We start from the raw sequence: 18119 nt of genomic DNA on the forward strand, positions 1-18119 counted from the left end.
ATGAAGGTAGCAAATCACAGTTGCTACTGGTCTTTAGAATCATAAACATAATGCTGCACTGCAGAGTGGTGGTGTAGCATAGTGGTTTAAGTTACATACCATATGCCTAGAAGATCATGGGTTTAAATCTCAATCAACTGCTTTAAGTTTTTTTTTTTATTTTTAAATATTTATCAAAATGACTGGTTATTATTTTTATTCGGATAATTGGTCCAGATGTTACTTTTTATTTGTAATCCTTTCCCTCATCATTTTCATCGTTGTATTGACTTTGTTATTTGCTCTTATTTTTCTTCCTATCAGTCTTTTTTCCTTTTGTAATCTGCCTGTCTCGCCTGTAACCTGTAATGAAGTGCCAACTAAGACAGTTCATCAATTGATAATGCATCAGCTTGTATAGCCAGTGTGAGGATAGTTTCAAGTAACCAATGAAAATGAGCAATTACAGCTTGCTTTTAGTGCTAAAACTGAAAATTTTCTAGCTTGAGTTTGCCCGTAGAAGTTTGTTTTAATAGCTGTGAACAAAGGTAATGTGACTGATAGTCCCACTGCTGTTTTCTTGGATATATTGCATGTCACGAGGTTGTGATTGGTTAGAACATAAGTTTAAATTCAGGGTTACAAAGTGCATCATCTGCCCCAGTTCAGCTGTCAACAGAGCATCTCGCATTCCAATCATGCATCATGGCGCTTCTGCCAACATTTCACCACATTACACATAGGTAACAGCACTTGTGAAATGACCCATCCTGTTTGTGTATTGCCTACAACCATACTGGCAAGTGACAGACGTCAGCGAAGAAGTAATTTTAATCGTACTATAGTGTTACAAGAAAGGTTAAGAAAGGTTGGAAAATAATGGTAGGATGCAAATTGCAGAGTATGTGAGTAGTGAACATCAAATATTTGGCCCTGAGAACAGAGATGTGGAGCAGAAGTGTATAAAATTATAAAGCATTGCCCAATACGCCTTAGGTCAGTATGTTCCTCAGGAAAATTTAAAGATTGGGAAAGACCTATTGTGGTTCAGTACTGTGAAATCAAAGAGAGCTTCATCACAGTTTTACTACTATAGAGTTCTTTATGGCAATAAATATGCCACCACCATTGGCACATAGCCTATCCATGGGATATATATTCAAATCTAACTAGCATTTTGCTGCTGTTCACGTCTGGCTTCAGCCAACTTTCCACTCCTAATACTATAAGATTATTCTTACCTTTAATAAGCGAGACTAATTCTGGAACACTACCAAGGATGCTCAAGTCTTGCTGACAAACAAAAACTGAATAGAAAGAAAATAAATATTAAGAGAACAAGAAATGTTCAATGAATTTGAAAGTAGGATTTTGCTAACTGAAAATGCTAAGAAGTTTTGGCTTCCTGTCAAATCAATAAGCAGAACGAAATCATCTGTTCAGTCTCTCAGTGACGGTACTGGCTCCAAATCAAAAGAAATACTGAGTCCAGTCTTCTGAAACTGTTTCACTACAGAAGCTCGTAAGACAGTTCCTCCTTTTAAGCATTTCACCAACACTGCAATGTCAGTTTCTGAGCTTAGTGATTGTGTAATAGAAAAGCATCTACAATGGATGCACCTGTGGACTGGATGAGACATCTCTGTTTGTGTAGAGTACTTGCTCCTCTTCTAGCAGTAGTTTATTGTTGGTACAGGAGCACCAGATGGTACCCACCAGTTGGAAAAAAATGCGGATCATTCTTGTTTTGAAGAAGGGCCATAGGACAAACGCACACAATTCCAAGTCTATGTTGTTGACTCCAGTCTGTTGTAGAATTAAGGAATGTGTTTTGTTCTAATTTATGATGATATTTTTGGATTACAAAAATCTTTTCATTATAAATCAACATGGATTCTGTAAACAGAGATTTTATAAAACTCAGTGCTCTATGTTCATCTTTGATATCTAGAGGCCTGTAGACATTGGCACCTATTCCTTGACTTCAGAAAGGCACTTAATATGGACACTTCCTGCCAGATTAAAACTGTGTGCCAGACAGGGAGTCGAACCTAGGACCTTCGCCTTTAACACGCAAGTGCTCTACTAACTGAGCTACCCAAGCATGACTCATAAACCATCCCCACAGCTTTACTTCTACTAGTACCTACTTTGCAAACTTCACAGAAGTTCTCCTTTGAAACTTCAGGGACTAGCTGTCCTGAAGAAATGATGTTGTGGAGACATGGCTAGCCACAGCCTGGGGAATGTTTCCATACTGAGCCGTGCTTGGGTAGCTCAGTTGTTCAGTAGCAAATGTTTCGCATTTTAACATTTTGGTATGTGCTAAAAATTAATAAATATTTATATTCTACAAAATTTTCCCCGTGCATAATATCCAAGTTTCATTTTCTGCATTTTAACTACTCTCAGATTTCATACTTTTTCCCGTATTTAGCCTAAACTATAATTTTATTGAAAGTCAATACTGGTTTACCTGTTTATTAAGCAACTGAAATAAAACTATCATGAAAAACTCAGTCATTTTCTGAAGTATTCCATTTCCTTCATTCATGAATTAATGATTTGTACAAGAAAAATTGTTTGTTGGCTCTCTCTCTCTCTCTCTCTCTCTCTCTCTCTCTCTCCCCCCCCCTCCCTCCCTCCCTCTCCCCCTCCCCCTCCTCCCGCTCCCTCTCCCCCCACCATCTTCCCCTTCCACCTCCCCCACTCCACATCTCCCTCCCTGTGTGTGTGTGTGTGTGTGTGTGTGTGTGTGTGTGTGTGTGAGAGAGAGAGAGAGAGAGAGAGAGAGAGGATGAGATCATTCCATTATTAATAAGCTTGTAAAAGTCACATATTTAGTTTCTGGCCTGGCACTGTTACAGACTGCATTTCTGAAAGTGTGTCAGTTTTGTTCCATTACTAGCAGTGGTTAAGTAAAAATAAATTCTTTTAAAACTGTTGCAGGTAAGTTAAATGACATTTCTTTTTGTGTATTAAACTAAAAGTGCATGTTATCAATCTTACTGAATGATCTTTGTTCATGGTAATATTTATATCTTCCTGGGGATTTTTTGTGTTCCCATTTCCTGCATTCCACCAATTTTTCAGTTGTAATATTTGTTCCCAAACAACTGTTTTAAGGAGTAAATTATGTAAACTATTTTCACTTTCTCACTTTTTGTACCAGTTTTATAAACCTTCATAACTGCATTGTTAATGAAACATTATGTACTTTAATGTATAGTAAAAATATGGATTAATTCTGTGTACACTTCATATCATGCTGATGTTTAAGGTTGAAACACAATATGATGTCAGCCAGTGATCCAAATAATGCTTTTCCTTCTGTATCGCTCCCTTTCTTTTGGCATTTACTTTCAAAAACATGTCGCAAAAAGTGAGTGAGAATATGATCATACATCCTTATAGATATGTAAAAGTAGAATTAATATGCAACTCAATATATCCTTTCATCTATTCCTTGAAGTTGACGTTTTGTGTAAAGCGTAGGATTCAGATATTCATATGATCAGCTAAACATGCAGGGTTTGTTGCGAGTCTAATAGGAAGTGTACAAATTGGAAATTTTTCAGTTTCCTGTCTTTGAAGTCTAATTGTCATTCCTGAAGAGAAAGCTTCTGTTGCATGTGTTATGACTAAAGAAGAAGATAAACTGGTTGTTCTTGAGCTGTAGACATTAGTGTGTGAATACTGCTTTCTCATTTGCATGTAATGGTATGACCATTACTGCTGGATTACATTTTCTGTAGTTAAAAACGATTGAAGATTTGTGTACACCAGTACAGAAATTACCAACACAAAATGAATGCCATAGCATAAATAGATATTGCTCGACCACATGATGTTTTCATAGAGAAAATATATTCACATTGTGCTGGCGTGAAGCTACGGCACAACTGTTACAATTTTTTAATTATGAAGGAGCGTCATTTTCTCGTGAAATTGGACTGCATTTGAAAATCAGTTGTTGCTGCTGGCAGAACGTGTAGCGGCTGGTGAAGTAATCGTGATGGACATATATTTCTCAAGGTATGTAACTGAAATATTTGTTAACCATTGGTAGTGAACTGAGATTACAACACGTTTGCCATGATAACTTCTGACTTTTCTTCTTTTTTTACAGGCGAAGGGATGAAAATATCAGCTGTAGTCTTTCGTGTGCTATTTGGAAAAGCTGATTTATTAGGTCATTGATCCTATGTTACAAACATAGTATCTCAACCAAAAATTCCATTTTCTTTTTTACTTTTTTATTTTTTAAATTGTGCTTATAGTATTGGATTTATAATTAGTAAATTTAACTTAGTTTGAGAATAGTGGATCTGCCTCTGTAGTTGAGTGGTCAGCACATCTGAATTTCGTGCGGAAGGTGTCGGTTCAATTCCTCATACTTCCAGGGTCTTTTTCATGGTGGCAGGTCTGAAATGGGCACAAGTCATCCTCCTGGTCCCAGTTGAAGAGCTACTTGAATGAGAAGTAGGGACTCCAAGGTCTCAAAGTCGACAACAGTCGAGACAGCAGCATGCTGACCCATTGCCTCTCCACACCACATCCACATGGCGAAAGATGACATAGCGGTTTATTGACATTGTGTGCATGGTCTTCAGAACCTGATTGCAGAGTTTAGTTTTAGCTTGAGAACAGTGATTTTAAAATTTCTCCCATCAGATCTACATGAAAGCACTTTACTAGAATTCGGAGTGAGTTTTTCTCACTTTTTTTATTTTAAAAATATGCTACAATCACAGAAGATATTGTTGCATTTGTATTGTTTTGTGAGTGAGATGAATTTTATGAAATAGTTTTTGTGACTGTGGAAAACTTTGCTTGGAAACGGTTCAGAAGCTGGTCAGCAGTAGCCAGTATAACATCCTCTTCACTTTTACACAGTACTGATGTGTACATTTGTTTCAGGCTCTGGAAGGCTTACGTATAGTCGAAGAGGTAAACTCCAGCTGAAAATGAGTGGTTACACCTTTATCTGCGAACGCAAAAATAGGAACAGGATCTTTTGGCGTTGTTCTAAGTACAGTGCATTCAGTTGCAGAGGCCGTTGTGTGTCAGTTGACTCAAATGTTGTACTGACATGTTCCTCCCATAATCATCCTCCTGCCACTACTTGATAAGAATGCGTCAACTGTTTTCCAGAAGAAACAGTGGATTTTATTTGTGCTGGGTCAGACTGTTATTGGTGGCAGTGTAGGGATTGTACCTAAATTAAATATGTTCCTTTCATAGAAACATTTCTTCCTCTTCTACGTGAACTCTTGTGTATTTATTAGTGTAATAACACCTTTTTGGTATTTTCAATCAGAATTTTTTTTTCCATGTGCCATTTGATAAAGATGAAAAAAATTATTTTTGTATTCCCTTGTAAATTCTCTGACTGTTGTAGTATCATCAATTTTTAATGGCTTTGAAATTGTTGAGTATGATCTATCTGGATTAGCAGATTTTGTTTTTTAAGTACATTAAGTTAATGGGAGAACTACTGAAATTCCGCTTACTGGTATTCAATGAGTGTTGCAATAGAGTCACTCAGTTCTTTACTTTTAAGGGTTCTACTATGCAACAAAAAAGATACTACAACCCAGTTTCCCTCAATCTTCTCTTAGATTTTGTTATGACAGGCATATGGGTTGCTGACTATTTGTTCCACTCTGAGCTGTTTTTTCTGAATCCACAGTTGTTAATACAGGGCATTTACAACCAGCAACAGATTTTGTTTTATGCTTATAATTGAAATATCAGTTGTGGATCATATCTCGGTGCACTGCCAAATAATATAATGTGTGATAATTTTAGGAAAAAAATGTGCTTACACATTATATTTGAGAGATTTTAGTCAGTGGCAATAACCCATCGTAAAGTCTAAAACTTCATTTGTTGCATCCTAAATTATTTTGAAAAAGATAGTCATATTACTTCATGAAATCTGAGATATATCTTACAATATGACTTAAAAATGAAAAAGAAAGAGAATGGATGGCCAATCCTTTCAGGGATGCAACTCCCAGTACTGCCCATAAAACACATAAAAGGGGACGACAGCACTCTTGGCTTTCATAACAACAAATCCTTTATCTATCAGGAAGTAAAAGGAAACTGTTATGAAGAGGAAGATAATGAACTAAACCTCTTCCCCTCCCCAACCTCCCCAAAGAACTCCTCTTTGTTTCTGAAAGAAAATACCTATTTTTCTGAAAGCTAGAGAGCTGTAATCATTTTTTATGCTTCTATTAGCAGTGCAAGAAATTGGTAGTCTGGTTGGTCTTTGTGTCTGTTTGTGATCCTAACATTTAATTTTCTTTTTTGTATGATAATATGATGTTAATGAGATGAAACTAATGAAAGTAAGAGGATATGAATTGGTGACTGGGAAGCAGGCTACAAGGATGGGTAATTCTGGTTAAATTTCAAATCAGTTGCATTGCAAAAGATGCAACTGTGATCAGGAGAATTTGCTGACTCAATGAAATTTCTGTTGTTAAAGTGAAGGTGAAGCAGTTTGGATTGTTTAGTTTACAAAGTGCTTTATAGTGGAGTGGTACCCACATATAATTGTAAATAATGAAGAATATTTGTGTAGTGAACAGCTTCTTACTTGTATATATGACCAAATGTTGAAAAGCCTTTAACACTGTTAAAATTTATTTGAATTGTTCAGTGTCAGAGCATATGTATAAAATGCACTTTGTTACTGATATTAAACTGCAATTCAAATAAACTTTGTGACTGACAGATTGCAGTGGAGGGAGACATTGTTACCAGTGTGCAGCCAGTAATGCTTGATGAGTCTTTGCACTGCTTACAGCACCTGCAACACTATAAGCATGTGGTGCTCAAGAAAGTATTACTCCATGACTCACAGAATTCTCAATCACAGTGTTATTTTAATCCAAGTGTATATCTTTCAGAGCAAATATTCTCTTGCTACTGGACTGACTTCTGAGCAACCCCGCCCTCCAACCCCCCCCCCCCCCCCCCCACACACACACACACACCCACACACAGAGGGAGGGAGGGAGAGCAGCAAAGGGCAAGGGTAAAGTCCTCATATAATGTCATGAATAAGATCAATTGATAAAGCTTTTGATCTGTAAGTAGCTGTGGAAGAATCTATTTAGCTCTAATAGGGAGTAAGGATTGGTGCTAACAGAGCAAAGCTGAAGCGTACTGTGAACTTCCCTGTAATGAGAATACAAAATGAAGTAGCCTCTTGGTCTCTGTCTGTTTGCATGATTGTACTTCCAGCATAAAATATATTTGCTTTTGTTGGGATGTATTTATTTGAGAACAGACTAGACTGGTATACATTATATTCATGCTTATAGTGCGAAAATATTTTCAGACTTATTGCTGCTAGTATTCAAATATCAGAGTAATAAAAAGCAACTAAATTAACAAGTCCTCAGCATTTTCCTTTATTAATTCTGAATATATAGTCTTAATATCTTAGCAACCATCAATGGAACATAGTATTTCAATTTCTTCATAGTTTGTGAAAAGTGTGGGAAAATGTTATGTAACTAATTTCTTAGCATTGTGCGTGTGTGTAAACTGTGTACACACAATCTATGGAATGATTTTCACAGTATGATGATGATGATGATGATGATGATGATGGTGGTGGTGATGACGACTACATGGGCTGTAAATGTTAATGACTTTTGTAGATTGATTTACAGCACAAAAATGAGTTACATGTATTCTTATCTAAAACCTAATGTGTTTGTACTATGCGTTTGGTTCCTGTTACTTTTTTAAAAAAAAATTGGAAGTTTGATCTCCTATATTGTTCAAATGGTAATGTGGTGGTTGATGTGGAATGGAAGTTGGCCTATATAGCAGTCATTTCAACTTCTTATGTGCTTATCAGCATCTCAACGTGGTGTCTTAAAAGGATGTAGCAATATGTCCCCGTAATTGTTGTTACATGTGGAACTGCGTGGAAAGCACAGTTCGATATGTTCTGTGTATAGAAAAACAAAGCTATAGGATGTTCCTGGCCTCTGATACTCTACCAACAGTAGTGGAGTCTCAGACCTATTAAGGAGACCTTGGCTTGGAATAAAATAATGAACTCTTATTTTCCACTAACAAAATTACAAAAAGAATTGGGTTTATCATTGTACTAAGTACGAATACATCCACAGTACTTAGTGCTTTCTGCACATGTGTTTTAACTTTGATTAAAGTAATGCTTATTATACACGCAATTCTGCTTAACAGACATGTTATCAGCATTTCAAACATCCTTAATCATTGTTTATGGTGCATCAGTATTATGCTGTTCATGAAGACACTGTTTACTATGAAATAATTTTCTGTGGTAGTAATTAGCTGAATGATATGTATATGTTATGATCAAAGCCTGAAATTGGCCAAAGGGCGAACTGGTCAACTAAGTCATGATGTGGCCAATGTCGTTTCAAATTGGGCAGCAAGTGTCCAATCTTTTCCTGATTTTGGGATTCAGCCGGCTAGTTCGTAAAGGTACTGGGACCAATCGACCAAACTGTGAAGAAACACACAAAGCAGATTTGCTTGAACAGTTTCAAATTGTATAAGTCAGGAAACAGCCAACATTGCTGTAAATTGACCGGCCACTGTCTGATCTTTTCTTGTGTTTGAGATCTGGCTGGCCAGTTTGCGAAGTGTTTAGACAGATTGGCCAGAATCGGAAAGTAAATAAAGAGTGGATGACTATGTATAATTTCAGGCTGTATGCAATCTGTTTATTTTATCAATCTCACTAACAAAAAGTATAAACTTGATACAATCTATTCATTTTATAAATCTTCTCTAATACAACCAATATTCACTTACTACAACAACACATTAAGCTTTTATGGCATTTGCAATTGCATAGTGTTTTCTTGGCAATGGCCTTGCCGCAGTGGTTACACCGGTTCCCATGAGATCACCGAAGTTAAGCGCTCTCGGGCATAGTCGGCACTTGGATGCGTGACCATCTAGGCCGCCATGCGCTGTCGCCATTTTTTGGGGTGCACTCAGCCTCGTGATGCCAATTGAGGAGCTACTCGACCGAATAGTAGCAGCAGCTATCACGTGCATGGGACAGTTAACACTGAAAGTGAGAGAAGTGCTGCCTACTACACATTGTTGTGTGATCATAGCATGCACTGCGATATAGCCAGAGATTTCCCAGCTTATGTGCAGTCACATCACATTTAAGCCAGGAATCTCCAGCCAGTTCACAAAATGCTTGGCCAAAGTCAGACGTATGCCAATTCTTTTAAGTAATCGGACTTTGGCCAATCCTCTTGGCAAGAGTGCGAAATGACTGTCCAATTCACTATCTGGCGGCCTTTGGGCTTTGGCCGTAACATATATATGTTCGTCAATGAGATTTCCAAAACTCCCAGGGAAGAAGACCTCTACATTAGTTTGAAACTCCAATAACAGTTGTTATCATCATTATATTCTTTATTGAATTAGTCATTAATCTAGTGTAGATTAATGATTTCCAATATCTTCCATCATCACACCCTTGTTAGGCCGGTATTACACTATCATATTTATTTGTCAAGTTGATATGTCAAAGAAATTTGATGGTGTAATAGGGAACTTTGTCAAATGTCACCTGTCATCAAATAAATATAATCAAATCTCAGGCCTTGCCATAGATTTGATCGCAAAAGTTGTTCATCTTCTGTTCACTGCAGTGTGAAATGCAACCGCAGGTGTGCTGGCGTCGCCACAGCTATTTGACATCTCTGTAGTGTGTTTGTAAATATGGCTTCAAAATTGGTGTGCTTTTTTTTTTTATTTATTTTTTTTCATAAACTTGCCTCGACAAGGTTGGGGGTGAGCAAGGGGCACAGTGCACTATTAATTGTGTGTTGATGGTCAAGTGCAATATGCTGCAGGCGACTTCATGTCCACAATCACAGATACAGCCATTCACCTCTACATCTGGAAACATGCAGGCAGCTTTTCAGCAAGCCGGAATTGAGAATAGAAAATAAAAGAAATTCTTTCTTAGCTTTCCATTCTACTACGTTTATTCTTGAACTCTAGATGCCACAAGTTAAAAAGCGCATCATCTGTTTCGTACTTTTTATTAATTTTGTAGTTGTTGGGACACTAATTCCATTAATTAAATTATTCACAAATAAAAATAGGTCTTATCACGCAAATAGTATACTAAACATTTATTTAAATTCACATATTTCCCCTTCAGTGCTTTATAAATTGCTTCACACCTCTCTGGAATTTTTTTGGTTAATGTAAAATGTTATATTTGAATGCTATATTGTAAACTAGAGTAGCTCTCTCTCCTGTGTCAAGAAATCCCAGTGTTACAGTTTGCTTATCTTCTGCACATATAGCATTTCTCAAAAGAGTAATATCTTTTGTAATGTGAGAACCCACTTTACTGAGCTATACTGAAACACATTCTCATCATTCATAAGTATTTTACGTCTTCCACAAGCATCTCTCGTAACACATTTTGCTGAATGCTTTTACTATATCTACGTAATACCTATGGCTTCATTCAAGCGTGTTTTCTTTTTTTCTGCCGCTTTTCTTCCAAATACACACACAGTGCAATTGTGGCATTAGCAACTGCAGCACATAATAAGAGATTGTTGTCCGCCATCTTGAAATTTGATAAAAAAATATGACGACAGTGTAGTACCCCTTTTTAGCACCACGTCAGATATCTTTGTCAAACAAATTTGATGAATATTTGATCACGTCTTTGTTCAAATCTTTGTCAAAGAAATGTGATAGTGTAATACTGGCCTTAGGGAATTACACTGCTCAAAAGAATCATGGGAACATTACTCTGAGTGTCTGCCTTACTCCATTGAGCAATAATTCAGGACTGGGTATATTTATATATACATTTATCTTCCAGAATTTAAGTACTCAACCAAACATCATAACATTCTTGTTCGTTTACATAGAAAGAACTGAAATGTCCAACAGATGTTGACAATGAAGTGCAAACAATCATTCATCTCGTCACCCTGGATGTTTTCATTGGACTTTGAGAGTTACAGTAACTTGTTTGCCCTTCATGAGCATTTATCACTATCTGATGCATATGTGGCATGCTCTGCGTAAGTCTATAGAGATCACCCTGTGGTGTCCTTTCCCAATCTTCAATGAGAGTCCATGATAATTCTTGGAGACTGCGTGTGGAATAGGACTGGCACAAATATGTCTGTCGGGCAAATCCCACATATACATGACGGGGTTTACGTCAAGACTCTCTGCCGGTCATTCCATTACTCCAGTGTCCAGGCTTCGCATGACATCGCAGTTGACGCCTGCTACTTAGGCCCTGGCATAGGAATTAGAGCCCACCACCATATGCAGCAGTGACCACATGGTGCAACAGGTTCTGTTCAATTTTTCGCCAGTGACCAAGTTGCCAGTTGAAATGGGAATGACAGAACTGAAGGTGAACTGCAAAATATTGTTGTGACAAATGGGGTACTTGGGTACTTGAAGAGGACATCGGGGTAATAAGGTCCTTTCTCATAACCTGTTCATTACAGACTAATTGGACGCAGTGGTCCTTCTGAGATAGTCTTGCAGTCCTCTGGCGGTATCCATACTATGCTGCAATGCACAAATGACCAGATATCAATCTTCACATGAGGTTGTAATGCATTGGCGACCTTGCTGAACTCATCGTGTGTACTGACCTGTCTCCCTGTATCATGTCCACAACCTATGGGTTGCACATGGAGACACGTTGGCATCTCCACCAACATAACGGAAATTCCATCCTTTTTGGATCAGGCAGACGGCCCTTGCAACTTGCACTGCATTAAGATGCCACATTGCATGTGTTTGGTTGAATACAGTGTTCACAGATGACAACTACCATCTGTGTGTCTCACTAGAAAACACTGGGACACCAGTACTTACTTTCTTCTGATGGATCACCTGACACTTTAATGCATAGCAAAGGCTATAGATGATGAATGATTTTAATTGTCGCATACATTGAAAGCAAGGTTCTCAAGACATGCAATAAGACCACAGGCACCGCTACTTCAAAATATTTTACAAAATACATAACACTGTACTGTCAGTGATAATGTTATATATTCTGTTACCGGTTTCGGTCTTAAACGATCATCAACGGCAGCTGCACAACATAAAAAAGTGTATAATGTGACAATGTAAACAAAATAAGATCAAAACAGGAAAAACCATTAAATTAGTGGAAATACTCACAAAAATTATTGCATATCTATCTCATGTCATACGTGCTTTGACATACGTTACTACTGAAAACCATAATTGCCAATAAAAATGAAAAATTTTAACAAGATTACAGTATGGCCTGTTGACAAAAGGGGCAGCATTTGATGAGTAGCAATGCAAGTCAAAGATGACAGTCTTGACCAAATCACAATTCTGCACTTGATTGATATTACATGAAAACATTAATAAAATAAATAAAAAGTAAAAGAGTAATGGGATTGATGAATGTAAGAATATACAATATTTTACGCTCCATTCAAAAATGTAAGCATGTCAAATACAAGCCTAATCTGTCAAAAATACACATTAAAGTAAATTAATTAATATTAAGGAAATACAGTTTTTAGGAGTGAAGGAAAACAAAAGGAACGTAGAATATCTAGATGTAAAACATCTAAAATGTTATACAATCTAACCATTTTATGTTTTATTCAGTACTTACTTATTTTTGAAGAAACATGGTATACATCTGAACTGTTACACATTAGTCAGAAGAATATGTCATCCGATGCCTAAACAATTACAAACTGTAATTGAAATGCCATTTATCACACGGATAAAAATTAATAGAGAGATGTGGTATGATAAAAAGTCAAAGGAAAACATATATGTAAAATGGCCCTGTAGGTGAAAAAACAAGGAAATGGGCAGTGACAGGGAGGGGGGGACACAGTTGAAATAAAAGGGGGGGGGGGGGGCATAATTGAGGAGAGTTGTGGTTTAAGAAGGTCCATTCAAATATTTGAAACTGTCAATAAAATTATTTAAGAAACTTGTTTTTGAGTTCCACTAGCTTATTGAGTTAGAAATATATGTGATCCAATGTCTACACAATCACAAAATTTAATTGAAATTCCATTTATCATGCAGATAAAAACTAATAAAGACATGTGGTATAACAAAAAAGCGTAAGTAAAACATATGTTTCAAAATGTCCTGTAAGTTAAGAAACAAGAAAGTGGGTAATGGCAAGGGGGAGGAGGGCACAGGAGGAATAAAAAAAGGGAGAGAGATGTTGATACATAGGTTTCTTAATTCATCTGAACTGTTTATTTCTGTGATAGTCGTTATTTTTTAATAAACTTAGATAAAACACAGTTCGCACAATTGTGTACTGCACAAGGCCTGACATCTCTGCTAGAAATAATTCTTTTTTTTGGGGGGGGGGGGGGGGGGACACGTTGATGCGCAGTTCATATTTGAGCTATGAACATGGGCTAAAAAGTTTTTGGTTTCGTCTGGACAGGCAGCCATTTGTGTAACTATTCAAACATCTCAATATTATGAAAAGGAAAGTTGCTATTCACTGTATAGCGGAGATGCTGAGTCTCAGATAGGCACAACAAAAAGACTGTCTGAATACAAGCTTTCAGCCATCAAGGCCTTTGTTGAAAATAGACCAAAACACACACACACACACACATGCGCGACTGCAGCTTCTGGCAGCTGAAGCCACACAGCAAGCAACAGCAGCAGTGCATGATGGGAGTGGCAACTGGGTGGTTGCCAGTTGCCCAGTTGCCATTACTATCATGCACTGCTGGTGTTACTCGCAGTGTGGATTCAACTGCCAGAGGCTGCAGTTGTGCATGTGAATTGCTTTTGCATCTACATCTACATCTACATGGATACTCTGCAAGTCACATTCAAGTGCCTGGCAGAAGGTTCATCGAACCAGCTTCACACTTTCCAATCTCGTATAGCGCACAGAAAGAATGAACACCCATATCTTCCCGTACGAGCTCTGATTTCCCTTATTTTATCGTGGTGATGGTTACCCCGTGTGTAGGTTGGTGTCAGCAAAATATTTTCACAGTAAGAGGAGAAAGTTTGTGATTGGAATGTCGTGAGAAGATTCTATCGCAACGAAAAACGCCTTTCTTTTAATGATTCCCAGCCCAAATCCTGTATCATTTCTGTGACACCCTCTCCCATATTTCGCGATAATACAAAACATGCTGCCTTTCTTTGAACTTTTTCGATGTACTCTATCAGTCCTATCTGGTAAGGATCCCACACTGGGCAGCAGTATTCTAAGAGAGGACGGACAAGCGTAGTGTAGACAGTCTCCTTAGTAGGTCTGTTACGTTTTCTAAGTATCTTGCCAATAAAACGCAATCTTTGATTAGCCTTCTCCACAACATTTTCTATGTGTTCCTTCCAATTTAAGTTGTCTGTAATTGTAATACCTAGGTATTTAGTTGAATTTACGGCTGTTAGATTAGACTGATTTTTCGTGTAACCAAAGTTTAACGAGTTCCTTTTAGCACTCATGTGGATGACCTCACACTTTTCGTTATTTAGGGTCAACTACCGCTTTTCGCACCTTTCAGATATCTTTTCTAAATCATTTTGCAGTTTGTTTTGATTTTCTGATGACTTTATTAGTCGATAAACGACAGCGTCATCTGCAAACAACTGAAGATGGCAGCTCAGATTGTCTCCAAAATCGTTTATATAGATAAGTAACAGCAAAGGTCCTATAACACTACCTTGGGGAATGCCAGAAATCACTTCTGTTTTACTTGATGACTTTCCATCAATTACTATGAACTGTGACCTCTCTGACAAGAAGTCACAAATCCAGTCACATAACTGAGACGATATTCCATAAGCATGCAATTTCGCTATGAGCCGCTTGTGTGGTACAGTGTCAAAAGCCTTCCGGAAATCCAGAAATACGGAATCGATCTGAAATCCCTTCATGTGAATAAAGAGCTAGTTGTGTTTCACAGGAACGATGTTTTCTAAACCCATGTTGACCGTGTGTCAATAGACCGTTTTCTTCGAGGTAATTCATAATGTTCGAACACAATGTATGTTCTAAAATCAGTGTGTGTGTGTGTGTGTGTGTGTGTGTGTGTGTGTGTGTGTGTGTGTGTGTGTGTGTGTGTGTGTGTCGTTTATTTTCAACAAAGGCCTTGATGGTTGGAAGCTTGTATTGTGACAGTACTTTTGTTGTGTCTATCTGTGACTCAGCGTCTCTGCTATATGGTGAGCAGCAACTTTTGTTTTCATAACATTGTTACATTCCATCCTGGATTTTCCATTATCCAAATGTCTGTCTTACTGTAACTATGTTACAGGATATTAAGCCCAGGCAAAATCAATTAACTCCTTTTGCAGAAGATTTTAATTGGGTATGGCACCTTTTATAAGGGCACTGGTTTGGATTATGTGCCAAACAAAAAAATTTTTGGGGAGGTTTTTGAACCAAGCAATTTCCGTATTTTAAACTTACACAAATTGATTCAAACTTTGCACTAAGGTAGTTAAATGGATAAAGTATAAATGAAATTTCTTTTTTCCAATAGTCATTATCCATTGTCGAGATACGACTGTTTGAAGTAAAACTAAATGTAACAAATGAAATTCATTCTCATATGAACTGAATGCGCAATAATGATTTGAAGTGGATCAGATAAACAAAAAATGCTGTTTTATGATAAAATTGAAGACTTGCTTTCAAAAATGCAGCTGCATTCATGCTCAGAAAACAGGTTTTTTGTAAGGTTTTTATAGTTACGGCACTTCTATGTTTGAAAGTTGTGTGAAATTTGTAAGACGGTAGACAGATAGATGTAATTAATGGTCATAGTGTTGTTTTGTGAAAGCTTTATCCATTGCCAAGATATAGGCAACATGGTTCGAAAAAGATTAAATAAACCTATACAGGATCAACTGTTGCTCGAATCAACAAAAATCTACATCAGTTGCCATGCTATGGCTGTTTAATGTCATAATTATGATTGAGTAAAAGTTGGGAACCAGAATGAAAAATGCTCCTATTATAGGAGAGAAAAAGGTGAACATGTCTTGGGGAGAGTTAGGGATGTAAAAGAAGAGAACTAGCTTTTTGAATTACCCCGCAGTTTCAAAGATATTGAAATCAAAACATCTTGACATATTCACACTTTTTTACTTGTTAGTATTGGTGCCCATTTCATGTAGAGCACTGACTAATTGGTGGATGATCCCATATTTGGGTTGATTTTCATGGCTACTACCTCTTGCTCACTTGGTCCAACAGTTGTGGTTGCATAGACTGCTGTAACTTCTCTTTCACTACATGGCATATGAGAGGGATGAGGTCGTGGTGGCCATCCAGGGGTTGGTCTCACTCCTTTCGTCCAGTTCATTTCGGTTGCATTTCCTTGATGTGCTGACACCACTTGAGGAATTCCTTGGTCATTGTGATATCCTTTACGTCAAGAGCCTGGTACATGTCTTCTGCAACTCCTTTCATCAAGCGTGAGATTTAGTCAGCTTCTGCCTTATTTGAATTCATGACGACATTGGGCCCTATTCTTCCTCAAGTGGAACACCAGCTGCTGATTGTTGCCAAACATTTTCTTCATTTTGGGCTGGAATTTATCCCAGCTATTGAGGTTTTCTTCATAATTCTTGAGCTTTTGCTGGGCTAACCAATTCAAATGAAAGTATACATTTGCCAAACACGTCATGTCATCCCAGCTGTTGTATTTGGCAACTCTTTCGTAATTCTGTCAGCCATTTTGTTGGGTCCTGACCAGTATCTCTGGAGAATACTTATAGATGCCTGATGTGCAGCTGACTTATTGCTGGCTTGGGATCTATAGTCTCCTAAATTGTGGGAATGTTGTCCTTCTTGTAAGCTCGTTCCTGTCAGTGTTGGCAATGGCTTTACCTTGCACAATTTCAGCCATTATGATGTAGATGGTTTGAAGTACCCTGTGTCTCCACCAAGCAGTGTCACATCACGCAAGTCCACATCTGAAACCAGGATCACAATGAAATAAAACAGCACTGCAGCATATTTATTATGAACACCATTGTACAGAACTGACCTCTTGGACAGAGAGAGCAACTACGTATATAAAAATCAGATATTCCAGAATGGTGGTATTTATACAAACATCTGATATTTCAGAATACTCAGATATTACAGACTAAAATATTTCAAAAACCTTTAAGAAGTGAAATACTGCATAACAATTTATTGCTGGTGGTTAGGTTTGAACTGCCGACTTGCGGCCCACCAGCCAGTAATGCTGACCCCTATACCACATTCCATCCTCACCAGCTTGCCAAAGTATCATATCCCTGTGCAACTCTTTGACTTCATAATCTCTTGTAAATGGCTATTTAAACTGTTGGCATCTGAAGAATGACCCACAGTACAGCCAGCCGAGGTGGCCGAGCGGTTCTAGGTGCTACAGTCTGGAACCGCACGACTGCTACGGTCGCAGGTTCGAATCCTGCCTCGGGCATGGATGTGTGTGATGTCCTTAGGTTAGTTAGGTTTAAGTAGTTCTAAGTTCTAGGGGACTGATGACCTCAGAAGTTAAGTCCCATAGTGTTCAAAGCCATTTGAGCCCACAGTACATTTACTCCACTATGTAGTTTGTTGTTACCAATTTGAACAATGGTAACATGTGACATTCATTAAAACAACACTAGAAGGAAATACGAATTGCGCTACCCAACACTCAACCTCAGCATGATATAGAAAGGAGTTAATTATTCATCCATAACAATCTCGATGTATGATTTACAAAATCTAAGGTGAGGGGGAGGGGGGGGGGGATATGGGGGCAGATATGATTTCAGTTTGTATTTGAAGTTAATCAATGTGTAAGTGGTCAAATATTTTTGTGTCTCCTTTCTGTACTACCTCTCTCCTTTCTGTACTACACAAGGCTGAGTAAAGGATAATGTAAGTCATTTCTCCTTTTAACACTGCATTTCTGTTAACAAGAAATTTTGTAAGAGAGTACATTTGATGCTATTTCATGCTTGTCAGGACTGACCATTCTTTTGAAAGACAGTCCAACAGTCAATTAATGAAATAATGATGTTATTGAACATGCCACCCAAGCATTCACCATGTTTGTGTTTTAGGT

General features: G+C 37.7%; 1 protein-coding gene across 9 annotated transcripts in view; it reads left to right on the forward strand.

Annotated features, from left to right (window-relative positions):
* LOC124803419 (broad-complex core protein isoforms 1/2/3/4/5-like) overlaps nt 1-18119 on the forward strand; it is a 335956-nt gene that overhangs the window by 160744 nt on the left and 157093 nt on the right. The window contains exon 6 of one of the 9 annotated variants that reach the window (XM_047264627.1): nt 4900-5311. The exons of the other annotated variants lie outside the window; for them this stretch is intronic. Within the exon in view, the coding sequence (XP_047120583.1) occupies nt 4900-5108 (209 nt within the window). The 3' untranslated portion in view covers nt 5109-5311. Of the gene's footprint in view, nt 1-4899; nt 5312-18119 lie in introns of those variants that run through there. 9 annotated transcript variants of the gene reach the window in all.

This window comes from Schistocerca piceifrons, chromosome 1 (assembly GCF_021461385.2).
Source record: "Schistocerca piceifrons isolate TAMUIC-IGC-003096 chromosome 1, iqSchPice1.1, whole genome shotgun sequence".
Lineage (NCBI taxonomy): Eukaryota > Metazoa > Arthropoda > Insecta > Orthoptera > Acrididae > Schistocerca > Schistocerca piceifrons.